The sequence below is a fragment of the Hypanus sabinus genome, chromosome 10 (genome assembly GCF_030144855.1).
Source record: "Hypanus sabinus isolate sHypSab1 chromosome 10, sHypSab1.hap1, whole genome shotgun sequence".
NCBI classification, from domain to species: Eukaryota; Metazoa; Chordata; class Chondrichthyes; order Myliobatiformes; family Dasyatidae; genus Hypanus; species Hypanus sabinus.
The window spans coordinates 10,090,684-10,113,715 of record NC_082715.1 but is presented as its reverse complement, the minus strand read 5'-3'; the positions used below and the strand labels follow the sequence as shown (position 1 = coordinate 10,113,715).

The 23,032-nt window shown below is 41.6% G+C and overlaps 1 protein-coding gene across 1 annotated transcript in view; it reads left to right on the top strand.

The window, feature by feature from the left end:
- Positions 1-20,294, top strand: part of LOC132400401 (calcium and integrin-binding family member 4-like) — a 32,334-nt gene extending 12,040 nt beyond the window's left edge. The window contains exons 3-6 of the mRNA XM_059981342.1: positions 8,311-8,458; positions 12,053-12,159; positions 16,616-16,704; positions 20,267-20,294. Coding sequence (XP_059837325.1) covers positions 8,311-8,458; positions 12,053-12,159; positions 16,616-16,704; positions 20,267-20,294 — 372 coding nt within the window. The remainder of the gene's footprint in view (positions 1-8,310; positions 8,459-12,052; positions 12,160-16,615; positions 16,705-20,266) is intronic.
- Positions 20,295-23,032: the final 2,738 nt, after the last annotated feature.

Genomic DNA, 23,032 nt, shown 5'->3' with positions numbered 1-23,032 from the left:
TACTTGATGAGTAAAAAACAAATGTTTCTTGAGAGTTTCTTTGGAAGAGGTAGTAGGGACATAAAAGGCCTAACGACGATGATGATAACGCAGAGACAGCTAAGGCCGAGACTGCAAAAAAAGAGAAAGCTTCCTTCAACAGAAAACACGACAAGTCGTACATAAAATACAGCTTTAATGCAACCGGTGACTCACCCCGTGTGCGATATGTGGAGACAAACTGTCTAATGAGGCAATGAAGCCCTCAAAACTTCTTCGGCACCTTGAGTCCAAGCACGCTGCACTTAAAGACAAACCTGTTGAGTTTTTTGAGTGGAAAAAATGTGAGCAAGTGGAACAGAAGCAAGTGCCGAGAGCCACCACCTCCACAATGCTGCTGCTCTGAGAGCGTCGTACTGAGTGGCCAGCCGTGTTGCTAAGGCTAGGAAGCCTTTCACTGTTGGTGAAGAATTGGTTCTGCCCACTGCCAAGGACATGTGCCATGAACTGTTGGGAGAAGCTGCAGCTAACAAGATGGCACAGGTTTCTCTTTCAGCTACCACAGTTTCAAGGAGAATCGATGGCATAGCGGAGGACATTGAAGCACAGCTGTTGGAATGGCTTAACGAGTCACCATGGTATGCTATCCAGGTCGACGAGTCTACCGATGTCAACAACAAGGCAATACTGCTGGTTTATGTGAGATATATATTTCAAGACGATGTGCACGAGAATATGTTGTGTACACTGCCACTGCCAACTAACACAACTGGGGCAGAACTACTCAAGTCTTTGAATGACGACATATCAGGCAAACTGGACTGGTCATTCTGTGTTGGAATATGCACAGACAGGGCATATTCTGGATGGCTGTCTGGTTTCACTACCCGAGTCAAAGAGATTGCTCCTGAATGCCAGTCAGACACAGGGAAATGCTGGCTAGACGAAAAATGTCACCTGATTTTAACAGTGTATTGAGTGACGTTGAAGTTATCAATCACATCAAAGCAAAAGCCCTTAACTCACGTCTGTTTGAGCAGCTTTGCAAGGAAATGGATGTAGAGCACAAACACCTTCTCTTACACACTGAAGTCAGGTGGCTATCAAGGGGGAGAGCCCTGGCCAGGGTTTTTGAGTTAAAAGAGCCGCTACAGAGATTTCTTTCAGGAAAAAAGTCACCACTGGCAACACACTTCAGTGACGAGGAGTGGATAGCAAAACTCGCTTATCTGTGTGACATCTTCAACCTGCTCAATGAACTCAATTTGTCACTTCAGGGGAGAATGACAACTGTCTTCAAGTTGGCAGATAAAGTGTCTGCTTTCAAAGCCAAACTGGAACAGTGGGGACGGCAAGTGGACGGGCATATTTGACATGTTCCCAACATTAGCTGGGATTTTGGGAGAGACTGAGGCTGCACCATCCTTCTCACAGCTGGTGCGTGATCACCTATCTTTGCTGTCGACAAAATTCGAGCGTTACTTCCCAACCGCAGATGACCCAATACGTGCAAAGGAATGGGTCCGTGACCCATTTGTGAATGTCCCTGGGGAATCATCCATGTCAGCACAGGAAGAAGCTCCTCGAGCTTGCAAATGGCAGTGGGCTGAAAATTATGCTTGACATAACATCTCTGCCGGCATTCTGGATCAAAGTCAAGGCTGAATATCCTGAGATAGCCACGAAAGCACTGAAAACGTTGCTTCCATTTCCAACAGGGTTTTCTGCAATGAATGCAACAAAAACTAAATTGCGGAATAGACTGGACATAAAAAACCTCCTTCGAGTATCGCTGTCTCCCATCACCCCTCGATGGGTCCATCTTGTTACAGGGAAACAAGCCCAGGGTTCCCACTGATTCAGCGATATCGGTGTGTTGCAAAGATTTTATATGTTCATACGAGGAAAATATGTGCTGTGTGAAAATCCAAATGTTACTTAAAATGTTATGATGCTATTGACATAAGACATAAGTGAGTTATAATTGACTTGTCACTATATTCATGCGAGGAAAATATGCGCTGTGTGTTTCATATTAAATTTGTTAGATGAACCCTTTTAGAAAAAAAATTGAGTGCATTAGCCACTTATAAGTGACTTATAGTTGATTTATCACCTATATTCTGGTTGTGATTAACACCCCCACCCCTACCCCCAGTTGGCCGATCCGCAAGGATATTGTCAATATTAAACCAGTCCGCGGTGCAAAAAAGGTTGGTGACTGCTGTTGTAAACTGTCCTGTGATTAGGCTGGGGTTGGGCAGTGCAGCTGGAAGGGCCAGAACAGTCTGTTCCGCACTGTATCTCTAAATATATAAATGAGCGTCTTACCTCCAAAGGAGGTGAAATATCAAATGTTGAAAACTCAATATTAAATTTAGTGTCATGAAAAAAGATCTTCTACCACGACAATAATAAATGTGACAAGGTCAACAAGAATCAGCAATATCATTGCTCTGTTCTTATAGTTCAAGGTACCATTGTGACTGTTCACTCATCTACTAATCATGATGCCACACACCTCACCACGACCCCATACCATGGCTCCAGTTCCAGCTACATATCTCAATTCAAAGTTCAAAGTGCATTTATTATCAAGGTGCGTAAATCTCACCATTTACTACGCTGAGATTCATTTTCTTGCAGCCATTCATGGTGGAACAGAGAAATGCAATAGAGTCAATGAAAACATACACAAAGACTGATGAACAACCAATATGTAAAAGAAGTCAATCTGTGCAAATACAAACAAGCAAATAATGAATCAATAAATAAGGAAATAGATAATACTGGGAAGATGAGATGTAGAGTCTTTGAAAGGGAGCCCATAGATTGTGGAATCAGCTCAATGCTGAGCTGAGTGAATTTATCCACTCTGGTTCAGCAGACTGATGTCACAATGTGCACCGGCAATGTTGGAATCCGAGTGCAAAGTGCAGACAGACTCTGATGTAGAGACAGCAACCAGAGTCTGTTCATAAGAATTCTAACAGAACTTTGGTGGCTCGGCCAAGTGACACCGTAAGGCTTAGCGTTCTCAAAACTAAGACCCCGCAATTAGCACTGATTGGGCGTCCACTTAAATAATACATGTAACATGGAAACCCGGAGCCTATAAAAATAAACCTAACAAGCTTAAACAGAAAGCACCAGGAGACCACATTACCAAGAGTGATTTGCTTGAGAAAGACCACAAGGAAATCTAAATGATTAATGGTTCTTTTTAAACAATAACTAACCAATTATTGAGGAGAAGATACCAGCCATGATTGAATGGCAAAGCATACTCAATGGGCCAGATGGCCTATTCCTGCTCCTATGTCTTATGGTCTTAGGGTCTAACTCAGGTGCTCTAAAACCCTTGGAGCCCAATGCTCTTCAGCTCCCGGCAGAGGCCCAAAGAGCTCATCACAACTGATGGTTCAAGGGTAATGAAGTCTTGAACCTGGTGCTGTGGAGCCTAAGGCTTCTGTACCTCTTAGAGATGGTATGAGAATGTTGAGGCCATGCCTTAGAAGCACAGAAAAGCCTTGCATAAGCACTGGAAGGAGCATGCCAATCCCCACCTGCTCAAAGTTTCCAGCACCTCTGGCTCCACAACTCATTGGACACAAGAATCCAGAAAACCAGAGTCATCCTCAGTCTGAAAGGACTGCCCAACCAGAGCCTTTTGCAATAAATAGAATTGTTACGTGACCTCTTGCAAGATAATAGTAACATGCACAAAACACTGGAGGAACTCAGCAGGTCAAGCAACATCTATGGAAAGGAACAATCAGAAGATGTTTTGGATTGAGGCACTTCATCAGGACTTGCAGGCTAATGTTTGCTTCCTCAAGACCATATACAATACTTTCTAAAGTAACCACTTTAAAGAAGATTTAATAAGATGACAACATTATGCTGCAGTATCTCAAGAACAACAATTCTTATTGTACTTATATTGTAGAGAAGAAAAAAAAATCCAATGTCTTGGTATTTCAGTGGAAAAAAAGGAAATTACAATGGCATGAGTGGGGAACTGGGCAAAGTTGACTGGAAAGGGACACTAGCAGGAAGGACAGCAGAGCAGCAATGGCTGGAGTTTCTGTGAAAAATGAGGGAAGTACAAGACAGATGTATTCCAAATAAGAAGAAATTTTCAAAGGGAAGAAGGACACTACTGTGGCTGACAAGTGAAATCAGAGCCAAAGTAAAAGCAAAAGAGAGGGTATACAAGGAAGCCAGAGCTAGAGGGAAGATAAAGGATTGGGAAGCTTTTAAAACTTGCAGAAGGAAACTAAGAAGGTCATTAGGAAGGTAAAGATGAATTATGAAAGGAAGCTGGTGACTAATATCAAAAAGATACTAAAAGCTTTTTTAAGTATAAGAGTCGAGGGTAGATATAGGACCAATACAAAATGGTGCTGGACATATTGTAATGAGAGATACACAGATGGCAAAGGAACTGAATGCGTATTTTGCATCAGTCTTCACAGTGGAAGACATCAGCAGTATACCGGACATTCAAGAGAGTCAGGTAAGTGAAGTTTGTTCAGTGAAAATTATGACTGAGAAGGTGCTCAGAAAGCTTAATAGTCTGAAGCTGGATACATCTCCTGGACCTGATGGAATGCACCCTCAGGTTTTGAAGTAAGTAGCTGGAGAAATTGCAGAGGCAGTAACAATGATCTTTCAAGAACCAATAGATTCTGGCATTGTACCGGATGACTGGAAAATTGCTAATGTTACTCCGCTATTTAAGAATGGTGGGAGGCAGCAGAAAGGATACTATAGATCTGTTAGCCTGACATCAGTGACTGGGAAGTTGTTGGAATCGATTGTTAGGGATGAGATTATTAAGTATCTGGAGGCACATGACAAGATAGGCCAATGCCAGCATGGTTTCCTGAAAGGAAAATCCTGCCTGACGAACCTACTGCAATTCTTTGAGGAAATTACAAGCAGGTTAGACAAAGGAGATGTAGTAGATGTTGTGTACTTAGATTTTCAAAAGGCCTTTGATAAGGTGTCGCACATGAGGCTGCTTAGCAAGATAAGAGCCCGTGGAGTTACAGGGAAGTTACTAGTGTGGGTGGAGCATTGGCTGATCAGCAAAAAACTGAGAGTGGGAATAAAGGGATCCTATTCTAGCTGGCTGCCAGTTACCAGTGGAGTACCACAGGGTCGATGTTGGGACTACTGCTTTTTACAATGTATGTCAATGATTTGGACTATGAGACAAGAGGATTTGTGGCTAAATTTGCCGATGATACAAAGATAAGTGGAGGACCGAGTACTATTGAGGAAACAGAGAGACTTAGATAGTTTAGGGGAATGGGCAAAGAAGTGGCAAATGAAAGAAAGAAGTGGAAAATGTATGGTCATACACTTTGGTGGAAGAAATAAATGGGCAGACTATTATTTAGATGAGGAAAGAATTCAAAATGCAGAAATGCAAAGGGACTTAGGGGTCCTTGTGCAAGATACTCTAAAGGTTAACCTCCAGATTGAGTTGGTTGTGAAGAAGGCCAATGCAAAGTTGGCATTCATTTCGAGAGGTATGGAATAGAAGGGCAGGGATGTGATGTTGAAGCTCTATAAGGCACTTGTGAAACCACATGTGGAGTATTGTGTGCAGTTTTGGGCTCCTTATTTTAGAAAGAATATACTGACATTGGAGAGGGTTCAGAGAAGATTCACTAGAATGATTCCAGAAATGAGAGGGTTGCCGTATGAGGAACATCTGTATTTTCCTGCAGTTCAGGAGAATGAGGAGGGATCTCAAAGAGACATTCCAAATGTTAAAAGGCCTAAACAGATTAGATATGGCAAAGTTATTTCCCATGGTAAGGGAGTCTAGGACTTCAGGATTGAAGGACGTCTATTTAGAACAGAGATGCGGAGAAATTACTTTAGTCAGAGCGTGGTAAGTCTGTGGAATTTATTGCCACAAGTGGCTGTGGATGCCAAGTCATTGGGTGTTATTTAAAGCAGAGATAGGTAGGTTCTTGATTAGCCAGGGCATCAAAGGGTATGGGGAGAAGGAAGGAGTGTGGAGATGACCGAAAGAATTGGATCAGCCCATGATTGAATGGCAGAGCAGACTCGATGGGCTGAATGGCCTAATTCTGCTCCTATATCTTATGGTCCTATGGAACTCACACAGATATCTGATGGCAGAGATACATAAAGGTGCAAAATGTTCAGTAAAACTATAACAACAGATCACCAGTAATCTAAAGGGATGCATTTGAAAAGCAAAGGACTTATGTTAAACATAAAAACTTGGTTAGTCTACATGAATTATTGTGGCCAGTCCTAATAATCTTATAAAATAGACCCAGAGGGACTGAAGAAGCTAAAATAAAGACATGAGAAACTACTGTTTTCAAGAAATATCAAACTGAGATTCTTTACTGAAAAGATAAGCCTGAAGTCTGATCTAAAAGGTTATAAAATGACTTGTTATGATAAATACAGAGAGCTTTTTCCACATGGGGATACAAATGCACGATAGACACCAGTAAATCTCGTACTTCACACAGTGATTTAAATGCATTAATGAAAAAGCGAATGACCACAAGAGGCCCATGGCTTTGTGCAGAGCAAGTCGTGCCTTATTTCCTTGGATCGAGTTTTTGACAAGATGACGAGGATGATTGGTGAAGCTAGAGCTGTGGATGTTGTCTACGTGGATTTTAGTAAGGCATTTGACAAGGTCCCTTATGGGAGGCTCATCCAGAAGATTAAGATGTATGGGATCCATGCATCTTAATTAGCTGTTTGGATTCTGAACTGGCTTTTATTCTAGCTGGAGGTCTGTCATTAGTGGTGTTCCACAGGGATCTGTACTGGGATCTCTGCTTTTTGTGATGTATATACTGTAAATAACTGGATGAAAATGTAGATGGGGGATTAGTAAGTTTGCAGATAATATGAAGATTGCTAGTGCTGTGGATAGTGTAGAAGACTGGCAAAGAATACAATGGGATTTAGATCAGTTGCGGATATGGGCAGAGAAATGGCAGATGGAGTTTAACCCGGAGAATTGTGAAGTGTTGCACCTTGGCAGGTCAAATATAAGGAGACATTACAGTGTTAGGGGCAAGTTTCTTAACAGTGTTGACAAGCAGAGGGATGTTGGGGCCCAGGTTCATAGCTCACTGAAAGTGGTTGCACATGTTGATAGGGTGGTTAAGAAGGCATTTGGGATGCTTGCCTTTATTACTCAAGACTTCAAAAGTCAGGAAGCATTATTGTAGCTTTATAAAACTCTAGTTAGGCTGCATCTAGAGTATCATATACAGTTCTGGTTACGCCTTTATAGGAAGAATGTTGAAACTTTGATGAATACGCAGAAGAGGTTTTCTAAGATGCTGTCATGATTAGAGGGCACTGCTATAATGAGATGTTGGACAAAAACATGGGTTATTTTGTCTGAAGCAGAAATTAATTTAATTGGTTTAGCACAATATTTGTGGGCTGAAGGGCCTGTTAGTGTGCTGTATGGCTCTATGTTCAAAGTGTATACTGTTCTACATTCTATGTTGCATGTTCTATGTTCTAGGTGTACTGTACTGTACAAACACTGGTATGATGTCAGTCTGAATAATTTGTATCTATGCTTTAAGTACTCTGTAAGTTGTAATCTATTCCAGCAACCTCTCTGAATCATAAATATTAGCCTATATAATATTCTTTGTTCTTTCCTTATGCTTCACCCCAAAGTTCCTTTTATATTCCATCTTCCCATTTCATCAAACTCTGCCTGGTTTGCTATCTCATTGTTCACTTCTAACTTGCATCAAATATAAACTTTGAAACTATACCCCTGTATCCAAGTTCAACCTGATGATTAATCATACTTAATCACTTGATTGACAAAGTTAATGCATTATCTTCTAATGTATGAATATCGTGCTGATACTGGAGGAACTCAGCACATCAGACACTATTAATGTCAGGAGTTCCTAACCTGGGGCCTACGGACCCCTCAGTTAATGGTAAGGGTCCCTGGCATAAAAAAGGTTGGAAACCTGTGATCTATGGAGAGGAATAAACAGTCGACTTTTCAGGCTGAGACCCTTCATCAAGATGAGCATCGACTTCTCCTCCTTTGCCCTTCTTTCTTTTTCTATTCCACATTCTGGCTCTCCCTCTAACTCCCTCACTTCTCAGCTACCATCAGCCTCCTTCTGGGGCATTTCCACCTTCATTATTCACTGATCTATCAAGAGCTCTCCAAGTGTTCTTGCTTAAAGAAAATGTAATCATTAGTAGTTTAAGTGGTCTTGGTTAAATTTTTAACATTAACCTATAGCAGATACCAATTATAATGATCTGAAACAGGTGAATCCATTTCGGGACCAAATCTGTAAGGTGTTTAGCACAAATGAAGAGGGTTTATTTTCATTCGAAGACTTCCTGGAGATGTTCTCTGTCTTCAGTGCAAATGCATCGCTTGCTGTAAAAACTGACTACGCATTTCGAATCTTTGGTACGTTTCCAATGGTTTGTTTTTGTCCTATTCTTAGTATAAACAATGACAACATAAAGAGATGGACCTTTATCTTTCATTCATTCAGGGTAAGAAATTACTATAATTTACCTTATGATTTAATAAAGAAGAATGTTATCAAACTTAATTCATAGTGCAATAAATTCTCTTTTTTATTCAAATCTCAGCTAGATAATGAGTTGGTGCAGCATACCAAAAATATATCGCAGGTTTTCAGAAGAGGTCACAGATCTTCATGGCCCAAGTTGTTTGTATGACCTTAACACTGTCTTGCTTCAATTGTACGAAGCATGCATTGAACCCCTCCATTCGTCGGGGCCAACCATGAATATTGTGTCCCAACTGTCTAGACCAGGGGTGGGCAAACTTTTTGACTTGTGGGCCACAAAGGGTTCTAAAATTTGACAGGGGGGCCGGACCAGGAGCAGATGGACGGAGTGTTTTGGTAATACACCTCATAAGAGAAAATAAAATATCATGGGATATGTAGAAAACATGTGCTTTAATTTCAATTGAAAATGAACAAATGCATTACAACAAAATATCTGTCTTTGAAGTCCCATGGTATTTAGCATGGTAAAATGACTTTTAAAACACTGAAAATTAAATGAATAAAATACAGCTTTTTTTTAATAGTAACAGTTATTATTTTAAAGCACTGAAAATTCTGTTATCCTTCAAGATATTATCATCATCACTCTCCTCCTGCCTGTCTTTATTTCAAAAGCAGTAGGAAATGCAGGTCTACTTGTCCTGCTCCTTCTTATTCAATTGTCCCCTGTGCCAAAACTCAACAACGACCAGCACAAGGACAGAACAGTGACAGCGCGCCAGTATGCGGAGCGCGTTATTTGATCTGGAGCGCATTTTTTACTTTGAGAACGTATGTGCACCTGCGCACTACTCATGTCCATCACTTAACAGAAATGACATGTAACATGTAAGGCTTATTGAAAAAAATATTTTCAAATGCATTTTTTACATAACACAACGAAGAAACTTATTTTTAATTTCAGTGGGAACAGTGTTGTTGGTCTCCCTTTTTAGCCAGCGCATCAAAGTCTGGATTTAGTTTTGTTGTGGCGATTCTCAGGATGGATCTGAGGTGTTGGTCAGTTAACTTGGATCTGTGGCTGGCTTTGTTGATGTTCATGACGCTAAATGCCTGTTCACACAAATAGGTCGAGCCAAACAAAGAGTAAAGCGCAAATGTGGAGTAATACGCTGCACCTCAACAAAGGTCAATGTGTAGCGGTGTGCTACATGCAGCGCTAAAATTACAACACGGAATCGGTAACTGCAGTCGAAGAAAAAAAACTTTATTCGAAATCCCCAGCCTCACTTTTAAGCCTCCCTCAACCTGCCCCCCGTGGCGCAGAGGCTCCAAAGCTCTGTGCTCGCAAATTCCCGCAGGCTATCTCCCTTAGCCGGAACGCTGGCTAATTGTGAGCCGGTTTGGATGTGCCAGGAAATGGGTCGCCACAAATGTATATAGAGTGCATCATCTATTGGGAAAATGCCAGAATTGTGGGGAAAAAAAACGTTAACAAGGTTTATTAATATAATTTCATCAAGTTCTGCGGGCCGGATTAAAAATCTTAACAGGCCGCATATGGCCCCCGGGCCGTAGTTTGCCCATGCCTGGTCTAGACACACAAGCCAGGGCAGTATGATATGGAGAGCGAGCTGTTGCCCATGCAGCAGGCTCCCTTATCCACACCCACCATGCATCTGATGAACACAAAGGAACAGCAGAGACCAATACAGTTTGGCACCAGCAGCATCGCAGGAGTTGCCAATCATCATTGAACTCAAAGTAGGACTGCCTTAGGGACTTCAGCTCTGGATTTTTCCCTCAGGATTTACTCCCCAAAGCCTTCCCCAAGAGAGGGTATAGCCACAAGGCAGCGGATGTTTGAGATCTGAGTTTTCCTTCTCCTGGAAGAGCTGGCAACCATGGCTGACAAACCCCATCTGCTGACAGTAGAAATGGTTCCGCCAGACTTAGTAACTAAGCCACACGTGAAGGCCAGGAGCTGGACTTGGTTGTCAGAGGCTATTTGAGGTGCATGCTGTGAGGATCATTTAATAGGTTGTGGGAGCTTGTCCCCATTACCACACCCAGCTATAACAACCTTAAGGAAGCACCACATGCATTTTCTTTAGTTGCAATTATAAGCTGTGGGTGACTGCATTATAAAGATTAATTTTATTGTCTCGTGTACATCAAAGCATTGAAGCTTACTGTGAAATGCGTTGTTTGAGTCAATGAGGATTGTGCAGGGTTCACCCCACAAATATTGCCAAGCTTCCAATTATAACTTAGCATGTCCATAACGTACTGATGCTAACTTGTACGTCTTTCAGACGCGGAAGGAAGCAGAGCAGTCCCACACAGTCACTGGGAGGATGCACAGACTCCTGAAAGACAGCAGCCAGGTTTGAAACCCTGTCGCCAGCACTGTAAAGCGATGAAAGTGTAGCGGTTAGAGCAACGCTATTGCAGCTCTGAGTGTCAGAGTTCAGAGTTCAATTTTGATGCCATTTGTATGTGGACTTCCTCCTGATGTTGCCGTTTCCTCCCACATTTCAATGAGGCACCTTTCGGGAGGTAAATTGTCCTGCGATCAAGCTAGGGGTAAATCAGTGGGTTACTGGGCAGTGTGGCTCGTAGGGCTGGAAGGGCCTGTTCTGCACTGTGTCTTGGAGTAAATAAAGTGTTATGCTAGTCACTATGCTACTGTGCTACTGACTCCGACAGTAAACAAGCAAAGGGCCATCTGTGTCTTATAACAAATACAGATACCTCCTTAAGGCCCTAATGGTCCAAATCATGGTTAACATAAGTAGTTAAAAATCACATTGAATCAATATAAAGTACTTATCATTGTATCGAGAAGAGCAGTAAATCCTGAGAATTGTAAGCTTTTCAAAACTAAGCAAAGAGAACCAAAGTATTGATAAAGCAAGAGAAAGTACTCACCCTATCACAGGTGAGGGATAAAAATAGCCTATGAAAAGTTTCTATCACTTTGTAAAAAAAACATTAATGTGGATTCCTCACAGACTGAAACAACAGAAACTATATTCAGAAACTTAAAAAATAACAGAAAACTTTAAAAATATTTTGTCAGTTTCCTCCCAGAAGTAATGAAGAAAAGCAAGTCCAGAGAGAATTCTGAAAAGAAATAGCATTGTTGTAAAATAAAATATTGGAAAATTATTGGATTCGAAGATGATAATTCTTGCATTCACAAACCGACAGGAGAGGCCAGCCCCCAACCCAGAATGGATTCCAACACACCTCTCCTCCCCTGGGCAACTGCAAATGGCGACCCTGCGGCCTTGGTCTAGTCCTCACCACAACCGAGGCAACGCAACTTCCTCACTGTTGACCTCAGCAATGAGCCAGTGAACTGGACTTGCAGTGTTCTGCATTACTAATGTCCGACAGGGCCTTGTAGATGAACGGTTTTTGGCATGGACTAGTTGGGCCCAAGGGCCTGATTCGAGAACTCTATAACTCATGTTTAGTAGGCTGTCTTTTAATAATTTCCTTTACTTTTCACCTAGATTTAAATGGAAATGGCTACATTGATGAAGAGGACATAAGGAATATCATCCTTCGTTTGACTAACAGTTTAATGGATGAAGCAAACATAGTTGATTTAACTTACAATGTAAGTAACTACATAACTTAAAATTGACATTATTTCATGCATTTAAAATCCCACAAAATAGACGAAACTGGTAGTCTTAGTTTATCTAACACTTCATAGCTTGAATCCCAGGATTATCTAAGGCAGCTTTTTCATCCTTTATTAATACAAAAATTTGTTTTCCTGTCATCCAATCTACCCAAGCCACCATTTTGGCAGTATCACCTTTTTTGTTAGGTTAAAGCATTGGATGTCTTTGGTTTTGTAGATATTTCCTTATTTTTGGCCTCTTACTACTTCCAAATTTCTATTAAATTTAGTAGTTTTTATAGAGATACAGCACAGAGTAGGCCCTTACCACCCTCCAATTGCCAATTTAGCCCTGACCTTAATCATGGGACAATTTACAATGACCAATAAACCTACCAACTGGTATTCCTTTGGAATGTGGGAGGAAACTGGAGCACCTGGGGGAAACCCAAATATACCTTGGGGTGATGTATGAACTTCTCACAGGCAGTGGTGGGAATTTAACCCAGGTCGCCTGTACTGTAACCACTTCGTTACCATGCCACCCCAACTATTGCTCTTTCACGTTTTGCCACAAATCTCTCACACTTTTAGGTCCTACGATATCTCTTCTTAATTCACCAGTCTCCTGTCCTCTGAAAATGAGTACATGTAGCTTGGGTGCTTAAAAGTTTTGTACAGTACTGTAGTAATTTATGTATTGCACTGTACTACTGCCACGAAAAAACACATTTCATGACATATGTGAGTGATGATAAACCTGATTCTGATATGGGTCTCTGTTGCGGACTGAGAGTGGGAAGGGGGCAGGGAGAGGGGAATCATGGTTGGGAGAAGTGGGGGAGGGAGCAGAAAGCATCAGAGAGACATTCCGTAACGATGAATAAACTAATTGTTTGGAATCAAATGGCCTTGCCTGGTGCCTCAAGGATGGGTGTAGCTGTACTTGTGTTACCCTCCACCACTGGCACTCCTTCTCTGCCGGCTGTCTCACATCCCTACCGCAGCACTCCACCCACACCATTCCTGACATATTCTGCTCCCGCCAGATTTACAAACTTGCTCTTCACTCCACATTGACAAATATAGTGCTGTGCAAAGGTCTTAGGCACCCTAGCTATATATATGTGCCTAAAACTTTTGCACCATATGGGTACCTCTAAAGTACCTAATGTGTATTCCCAGCTACTCTTGCCATCTCTGTCTCCTGGTATTTTGGGTATTAGACTTAAGATGACCTCTGATTTTATAAAATTCACAGAACACCAGTGCCGTCGAGATGGGCTGAAGGGCTTGTTTCTGTGCTGTAGTGCTCTCACAAATTCATCTTTACATTCCTTCTATTTAAGTCATTTTTATAATTACTCTCAAACATTTCAAGAAAAATTTTTCAGTTACATACAAACTAGTTACTGCTGGTGCTGTTAATAGTTGCTGTTGAGAGGAGCTGAAGCTGCCACAGATCTACCAGGCAGCCCTGAGATCCTCTTGCCATTTCCTTCCTAAATCCATCACTGGCTACAGACAATAATATTTCAGAACCTACTTGAAGAAATGTTACAGATAGATTCTTAGAACGAGAGATTTTGAGAGATCTCAACATGATGCTTTCCATTTGCACAGTTGCTTTTTTTTGTTGAACTACTAATTATAATTCTTACGGATCTGTGGTAAAATATGATCCGTGATCCAATGGAAACCATAGAACAATTACAGCATGGAAACAGGCCATCTTGGCCCTTCTAGTCCGTGCTGAACGCTTACTCTGACCTAGTCCCACCGACCTGCACTCAGCCCATAACCCTCCACTCCTTTCCTGTCCATATACCTATCCAACTTTACTTTAAATGACAATATCGAACCTGCCTCTTCTACTGGAAGCTCGTTCCACACAACTATCACTCTCTGAGTGAAGAAGTTTCCCCTTGTGTTACCCCTAAACTTTTGCCCCCTAACTCTCAACTCATGTCCTCTTGTTTGAATCTCCCCTACTCTCAATGGAAAAAGCCTATCCACATCAACTCTATCTATCCCCCTCATAGTTTTAAATACCTCTATCAAGTCCCCTCTGTCTATTTAAGACTAGAATTAAGCCATTTGACCCATTGCTCTGCAATTTTATACTTCCCTCTCAACCCTAATCTCCTGCCTTCTCCTCATATCCTTTCTTGCCCTGACCAACCAAGACTTATCAACCTCTGCCTTAAATAGTCATAAAGACTTGGCCTCCACACCTCCCTCTGGCTAAAGAAATTCCTCCTCACCTCCTTTTTAACTAGACATCCCTGTATTCTGAAACTGTGACCTCTGCTCCTTGACTCTCCCACCACAGGAAACATCCTCTCCACGTCCACTCTTTCAATATTCCATAGTCTTCAATGAGATCCCCAATCATTCTTCTAAATTCCAGTGAGTAAAGGCCCAGAGTCATCAATTGCTCCTCATAAAATAATCCCTTCATTCCCAGATCATTCTCGTGAACCTCCTCTGAACCAATACCAGCACATCCTTTCTTAGATAAGGGGTCAAACAATCATTCATTAACAAAGGATGTCATCACATCTTTTTTTTTAAGTAAGTGGCCCTCAAAATTAATTCTCCTAACATCCAAAGCATAGGTGCTAGTTAAGTCTGGAGTTTACATGAGCCCAGTATAACCGTTCCTGAATGTTGCCGTTATTCATGTCGCTGTCACCTCAGGAAGCCCCCAACTGCAGTAGATCAGTGGCTTCTCTCTATAATTGCTGCAGATTTGACAGCATACAAAAAATACACAAAACTGCAGACCTCCTCAGCTCTTTCGGGCTTACAAGCTGTGTCAGAAAATCTTTTTCTTTGAACATCCACAGCTCATCTTTATAGACAGCTATACCAACTATCTTATCAGAAATCCCAGGATTCTCAATTTGGAGATCTAAGATTTGAGGAAAGATGGGCAGAACATTATTTATATGTGAAATTTGAGTAACATAGTTGTGAGCTTTATCACATTAAAATTTCATTTTAATTTCAACTGAAATACAAGAAATAGAGTCAGAGGAAAATACAGCACTGAATCAGGCCCTTCGGCCCATCTAGTCCATGCCGAAACCACATAAACTGCCTACTCCCACTGACCTGTAATGGGACCATAGCCCTCCAAATCCCTACTATCCAAACTTCTCTTAAACTTTAAAGTCAAGCTCGCATGCACCACTTGTGCTGATAGCTCATTCCACACTCTCCCAACACTCTGATAGTAGTTTCCTCTCATGTTCCCCCAAAACTTCTCACCCTTCACCTTCAACCCACGACCTCTCATTGTCATCCCTCCTAACTTCAGTGGAAAAAGCCTTCTTATGTTTACCCTATCTATACCCCTCATAATTTTGTACACCTCTATCAAATCTCCTCTCAGTCTTTTATAGAACACAGTCCCAGCCTATTCAATCTTTCCCTATAACTCAGGTCCTCCAGACCCAGCAACATCCTTGTAAATGTTCTCTGCACTCTTTCAACCATATAAACATGGCATTAAACCACTTGCCAAATTAACAACTGGTCCAATGACACCAGGACCACCAGGCTCAATAACAGTTATTTCCCCCAAGCAGTAAGGCCGATCAACACATCCACCCTCTAAACCACCCCTCCACAACCTCCACCACCACAACTTAGTCATTTCCTGTCAGAGTCACCTTATGCACAGATATCCCTGTACCTATCCTCAACTTATGGACATACAGTTACTCTATGTATATCGCTATTTTTATGTATTTATATTTATTATGTATCTTATTGTGTTCTTATTGTGTTTTTTTATGCCACATCGGATCCAGAATAACAATCATTTTGTTCTCCTTTACACATTCGTTCATTTATTATGCGTCATGTCATATGAAATGGGTGATCATGGTCTTTCCATGACTATGATTGTTCTTGGCAAATTTTTCTATAGAAGTAGCTTGCCATTGCCTTCTCCTGGACAGTGTCTTTGCAAGACGGGTGATCCCAGCAATTGTCAATACTCTTCAGAGATTGTCTGCTTGGCATTAGTGGTCGCATAACCAGGACTTGTGATCTGCACCAGCTGCTCGTACGACCATCCACCACCTGCTCCTGTGGCTTCACGTGACCCTGATCTTGGGCTACACCTTGCCTAAGGGTGACCTGTAGGCGAGCGGATGGAAGGAGCGACTTTTACCTCCATTGGTAGAGACATATCAACACCCTGTCACCCACTCCGCTTATTAATGTTAAATCGTGAATTAAATGATGAGTTTAACTTTCAGTTCCAAATTACAAAGTAAAAAATAAAATGTAAACAGCATAATGTTAGTAAGTTAGGTTATCTTATAAATGACCTTATCATCAAATGTTTAAGTATAAAAATAATATGAATACAAGCCAAATAATTCAGTAAGTTATACTTGTAACAATACTTTTCATTTCTTTAAATCCCTAACAGATCTTAGATGAAGGAGATTTAAATAATGACGGCATGTTGTCATTTGTAGAGTTTGAAAGTGTAATTGATAGATCATCTGACTTTCAAAAGTAAGTTCTATTGAAAATGTTATTACAAAGAAAAGAATATGCCATTCAAAATCAAATATACAACAGTTCCCCGTCCTTTACAGAAATACTAAATGATCAATTATTCTCTATTTCAATGTTAAAGTAAATTTATCATCAAAGTCCATACACGTCTCATACACAACCGCAAGATTCATTTTCTTGTGGGCATACTCAATACATCCATAGTAGAATAATAACCATAACAGAATCAGTGAAAGACCACCCATCTTGGGCATTCAACCAGCGTGCAGAAGACAGCAGCAAACTGTGCAAATACAAAAAGAAGAAATAATAATAATAATAAAGGATGACACAAAGGTTGGAGGTGTTGTGGATAGTGTGGAGGGCTGTCAGAGGTTACAACAGGACATAGATAGGATGCAAAACTGGGCTGAGAGGTGGCAGGTGGAGTTCAACCCAGTTAAGTGTGAGGTGGTTCATTTTGGTGGTCAAATATGACGGCAGAATATAGTATTAGTGGTAAGACCCTGGCAGTGTGAAGGATCAGAGGGATCTTGGGGTCCAAGACCATAGGACACTCAAAGCTGCTATGTAGGTTGAATCTGTGATTAAGAACGCATACGGTGCATTGGCCTTCATCAACCATGGGATTGAGTTTAAGAGCTGAGAGGTAATGTTGCGGCTATATAAAACCCTGGTCAGACCCCACTTGGAGTACTGTGCTCGGTTCTGGTCGCCTCACTACAGGAAGGATGTGGAAACCATAGAAAGGGTGCAGAGGCGATTTACAAGGATGTTGCCTGGATTGGGGAGCATGCCTTATGAGAATAGGTTGAGTGAACTTGGCCTTTTCTCTTTGGAGTGACGGAGGATGAGAGGTGACCTGATAGAGGTGTACAAGATAATGAGAGGCATTGATCGTGTGTACAGTCAGAGGCTTTTTCCCTGGGGCTGAAATGGCTAGCACAAGAGGGCACAGTTTTAAGGTGTTTGGGAGTACCTTACTCCCAAACCATTGAGAGGAGATGTCAGGGGTAAGTTTTTTTACACAGAGAGTGGTGAGTGCATGGAATGGGCTGCTGGTGACAGTGGTGGAGGCGGAAACGATAGGGTCCTTTAAAAGACTCCTGGATAGGCACATTGAGCTTAGAAAAATAGAGGGCTATGTGTAAGCCGAGGTAATTTCTCAGGTAAGGACATGTTCGTCACTGCTTTGTGAGCTGAAGCGTATGTATTGTGCTGTAGGTTTTCTATGTTTCTATGAATAAGTAATAACTATCAAGAACATGAGATAAAGAATCCCTGAAAATGAGTCCATTGGTTTTGGGAACATTTCAGTGATGGGCAAGTGAAGTTGAGTGAATTTATTCCTTTTGCTTCTGGAGCCTGAGGGTTGAGGGGTAATAACTGTTCCTCAGCCTAGTGGAGTGAGTCCTGAGGTTCTTTTACTGTAGCAAATATGGTTTTCACCCCAGGGTTCTGAAAGAGGTGGCTGAAGAGATTGTGGAGGCATTAATGATGATCTTTCAAGAATCACTAGATTCTGGAATGATTCTGGAAGACTTAAAAATTGGAAAATGTCACTCCACTTGCCTAATAAATCTATTAGAATTCATTGATGAAATAACAAACAGAAAAGACAAAGAAGAATCAATTGATGTTGTGTACTTGGATCTTCAGAAGGTCTTTGACAAGGTACCACACATGAGGCTGCTGAACAAGCCATGAGCCCATGGTATTACAGGAACAGGGTCTGTGTTGGGACAAATTCTCTTTACATTTTATGTCAATGATTTGGACGATGGCTTTGTTGCAAAGTTTGCAGATGCTATGACGATAGGTGGAGGGGCAGGTACTTTTGAGGAAGTAGAGAGGCTACGGGAGGATTAGACAGATTAGGAGAGTGGGAAAAGTAAATAAATCTCTCAACCTCTGCCTTAAATATACCCAGTGACCTGGCCTCCACAGCTGCTTGTGGCAACAAATTACACAGATTCACCACTTTCTGGCTGAAGAAGTACCTCCTTATCTCTGTTCTAAAAGGATGTTCTCTACTCAGAGGCTGTGTCCTCTGGTCTTAGGCTCTCCCACTACAGGAAACATTCCCTCTACATCCATTCTATCAAAGCCCTTCACCATCCAATAGGTTTCCGTGAGGTCACTCCTCAAAGCTCTTAAGTTCTGCCACATCCAATTGGAAATAATTAACGGGGGGAGAGGCTCCCTGCAAAAGACACAGCTGAAGTTTTTGGAAGCTTCTTTAACTCATTGCTTACCAGATAATAAAACCATAAGGCCATAAGACATAAGTGCAGAATCGGGTCTTTCAGCTCATTGAACCTCCTCCACCATTTTATCATATTATATCTATTATCTCTCTCAACCGCCCCCCCCTTATTCTCTCTGCTACCTTCGATGCTCTAATAAAGACCCTGTCAAACTCTGATTCAATTATACCCAGTGACTTGGCTTTCACAGCTGCCTGTTGCAATAAACCCCACAGACTCTCCACGCTCTCTGGCTAAAGACCATCCTCGGCTCAATTTGTTTCAAGAGGGTCTTCCGGCTATAGAAAGCTGGCATAAACAATTGAATTACAAAGGTGTGCTTACTGTGACTGCTTGACATTGTAGAATGACAGAGTAAAATCAGTAAAATTGAAGTTAATGGGACTCAACTTTGTCCATGATATTATTCATGAAGGAATAAACACAGGAGACTCTGCATATGCTGGAAATCCAGAGGAACACACACAAAATGCTGGAGGAACTCAGCAAGTCAGACAGCATCTGTGGAAGGGAATAAACAATCGACATTTCAGCCCAACACCCTTCATCAGGATGAGGGTGAAGGGTCTGAAATATCAAATGTTCATTCCCCTCCATGAATGTTGCCTTGCATAGAACATAGAACATAAAGTACAGAACATACAACATACAACTTAAAACACAGAATATAAACACAGAATGCAGAACATAAAACATAGAACACAGAACATAAAACATAAAACAGAACATAAAACATAGAACATAAAACACAGAACATAAAACATAGAACATAAAACACAGAACATTAAATATAGAACAGAAAATAAAACATAGAACAGAACATAAAACATAGAACATAACACACAGAACATAAAACAGAACATAAAACATAGAACACAAAACACAGAACACAAAACACAGAACATAAAACATAGAACACAGAACATAAAACACAACATAGAACAGAAAACGTGGAACATAGAATGGTACAGAACAGGAACAGGCCCTTTGGCCCACAATGTTGTGCTGAACCAACTGAAAAACAAATCAAAACACCCAAACACTAACCCCTCCTACCTACACCACGTCCATATCCCTCCATCTTCCTTACATTCACGTGCCTATCCAAATGTCTCATAGAAGTCTCTAATATATTTGCCTCGACCATTGTAACAGGCAGTGCATTCTAGGCATTCACAACTTGTTTACCCTTCTTGAAGCTCCCCCATTATTTTTGTGTGCTATTGAAGAAAGGATAACTTTTGTTGTGTACGTCTTTTGTATTGAATAGCATGTTTTTGATTCATTTTTAGATCCTTTACTATCCGGTTCTGCGAATAAAAAGCATGAGTGGAAGAAACACATATTGTCCATATTCAAACCATTCAAGCTTCTCATTTAATAGTGGTGTGGCATCTCTGAATAGTAGATCGATTCAGCAAGATATTTTACTGGGAATGAGAGAAATAGCCAGAGCCATTTAATGTTATCAATTTTCCAATGCCTACAATTAATTCTTGTTTATGTTTGAAGAAATTTGAAAGACATGCAATTATCTGTTCATTTGCAGAGGCAATGGGAATTTTTAATATTTTTCGGAGATGTTCTACATGAGAAATAAAAATGGTGCCAATTTCACTGAGGCGCCTAATTTGAGTATTTCTTGCTGCCAATGAAAACAAAAACACACTTGAGTTGGAATAACAGACTAAAGAATGACATGGAGCAGATGCTTAGATCATTTACCTGTCAATCAAACAAGATAACCATTTCAGTGCTTACACTGATGCTGTTCAGATACCTTAACTCAAGTGAATGGAATTGAAAGCCAAACAAGTGCTTCATTTTCCAGAGGGATACAAAGGCAGTAATGCAAACACTTCAAACTGAAGTGGTATTTTCATCATTTTGATTTCGTTTTTCCTCATTGTTAAAAAAAACAAAATGATTTTTACATTATGATATCAATAAAAGACTGAGAAATCAAATAACACACACAAAATGCTGGTGGAACGCAGCAGGCCAGGCAGCATCTATAGGGAGAAGCGCTGTCAATGTTTCGGGCCGAGACCCTTCATCAGGACTAACCGAAAGGAAAGATAGTAAGAGATTTGAAAGTAGGAGGGGGAGGGGAAATACTAAATGATAGGAGAAGACTGGAGAGGGTGGGGTGAAGCTGAGAGCCAGAAAGGTGATTGGCAAAAGGGATACAGAGCTGGGGACGGGAAAGGATCATGGGATGGGAGACCTAGGGAGAAAGAAAGGGGGAGGGGAGCACCAGAGGGAGATGGAGAACAGGCAGAGTGATGGGCAGAGAGAGAAAGAAAGAAAAAAAAGGGAGGGGGAAAAAAACTAAATATGTCAGGGATGGGGTAAGAAGGGAAGGAGGGGCATTAATGGAAGTTAGAGAAGTCAATGTTCATGCCATCAGGTTGGAGGCTACCCAGCCGGTATATAAGGTGTTGTTCCTCCAACCTCAGTGTGGCTTCATCTTGACAGTAGAAGAGACCATGGATAGACATATCAGAATGGGAATAGGACACAGAATTAAAATGTATGGCCACTGGGAGATCCTGATTTCTCTGGTGGACAGAGCATAGGTGTTCGGCAAAACGGTCTCCCAGTCTGCGTCAGGTCTCACCAATATAGAAAAGGCCACACTGGGAGCACGAGACGCAGTATACCACACCGGCCGACTCACAGGTGAAGTGTCGCCTCACCTGGAAGGACTGTCTGGGGCCCTGAATGGTGGTGAGGGAGGAAGTGTAAGGCCAGCTGTAGAACTTGTTCTGCTTACAAGGATAAGTGCCAGGAGGGAGATCGGTGGGAAGGGATGGGGGGGATGAATGGACAAGGGAGTCGCGTAGGGAGCGATCCCTGCGGAAAGCAGGAAGAGGGGGTATCAGCAGAAAATCTAGCCACTGAGACTAGAGAGGCAAGTAAATTAGTTCTTGAAGCGTTGGTGGATACAATATAAGTTCCCTCTGGTGAGGGTACCCCTAGGTAGCTATATTAGATAGGGCTGCTGAGTTTAGGGCATTGGGGGCAAGGGACCAAATACCATTACACACTTGATTAAATAGCTTTTTTTGTCAAAGCTCAAGGTGTATTTATTATCAAAGGACGTGTGCAGTATACAACCTTGAGATGTGTCTACCCACAGGCAGCCACAAAACAAAGAAACACCATGGAACCCCGTGATGGGAATCCCTAATGATGGACAGCACCCTTCTGTGGCACCGCTCCTCGAAAATGTCCTGGATACGATGGAGGCCAGTGCCCACGGTGGAGCTGAGAAATTCTACAAAAAAAGAACAAATCGCTCAAACGGCAAGAAATGAATGAAAAACACAAAATATGAAACATCATAACCACAGAGTCATTGAAACAGTCTAGGGATGTTCAGTTTAGCTCACAATAGACAAATGTACATTGAGACATATAATAAAATTCATCATTTACCTCAATAACCAACAGAGACCAAATATATGTTGGGGACAACCCACAAGTGTGGCCGTGCTTCTGCCAGCAATGCAGCATGTCCACTACCGGACTGTGGGAGGAAACCCACATACTGAACCACATGGGGAGAACGCACATACTCCTTACAGACAGCAGCAGAAATTGAAACCTGATTACTGATCATAGGTGCTGTAATGGCAATTATACTAACTACTGTACTACTGTGACAGCTTATGTCTTTCTGCTATGCTATGGGTATTTCATTTTAGCAGTTTCTGCAAAAGCAGCATGTCTCACTGGTAGAATGTTTTGGTTTTGGCTAAGATAAGCAGCCTGCTGTTCACCTTAGGAATGTTGTGTCAGCCAAGCAGGATGGTGGGATTGGGAGCAGGTGCTAGGGAGAGCGGGGCGGAGAGTGATTTGTGATGGGCAGTCGTCTGGTTTGGAGCCTTTTTGGCGTGAGCTGTGGAGAAAGACAGGGAGAGATGCCGCAGAATGCCATGGGAAGGAGAGACCCCATTGCACGAAATGCTTTGTGTAGATGAATGGCTCCAAGGAGAAGAGCCAATATTGCTGTGAGAGAGCCGATTTGTTCAAGATGGACTTCAAAGGAAGTT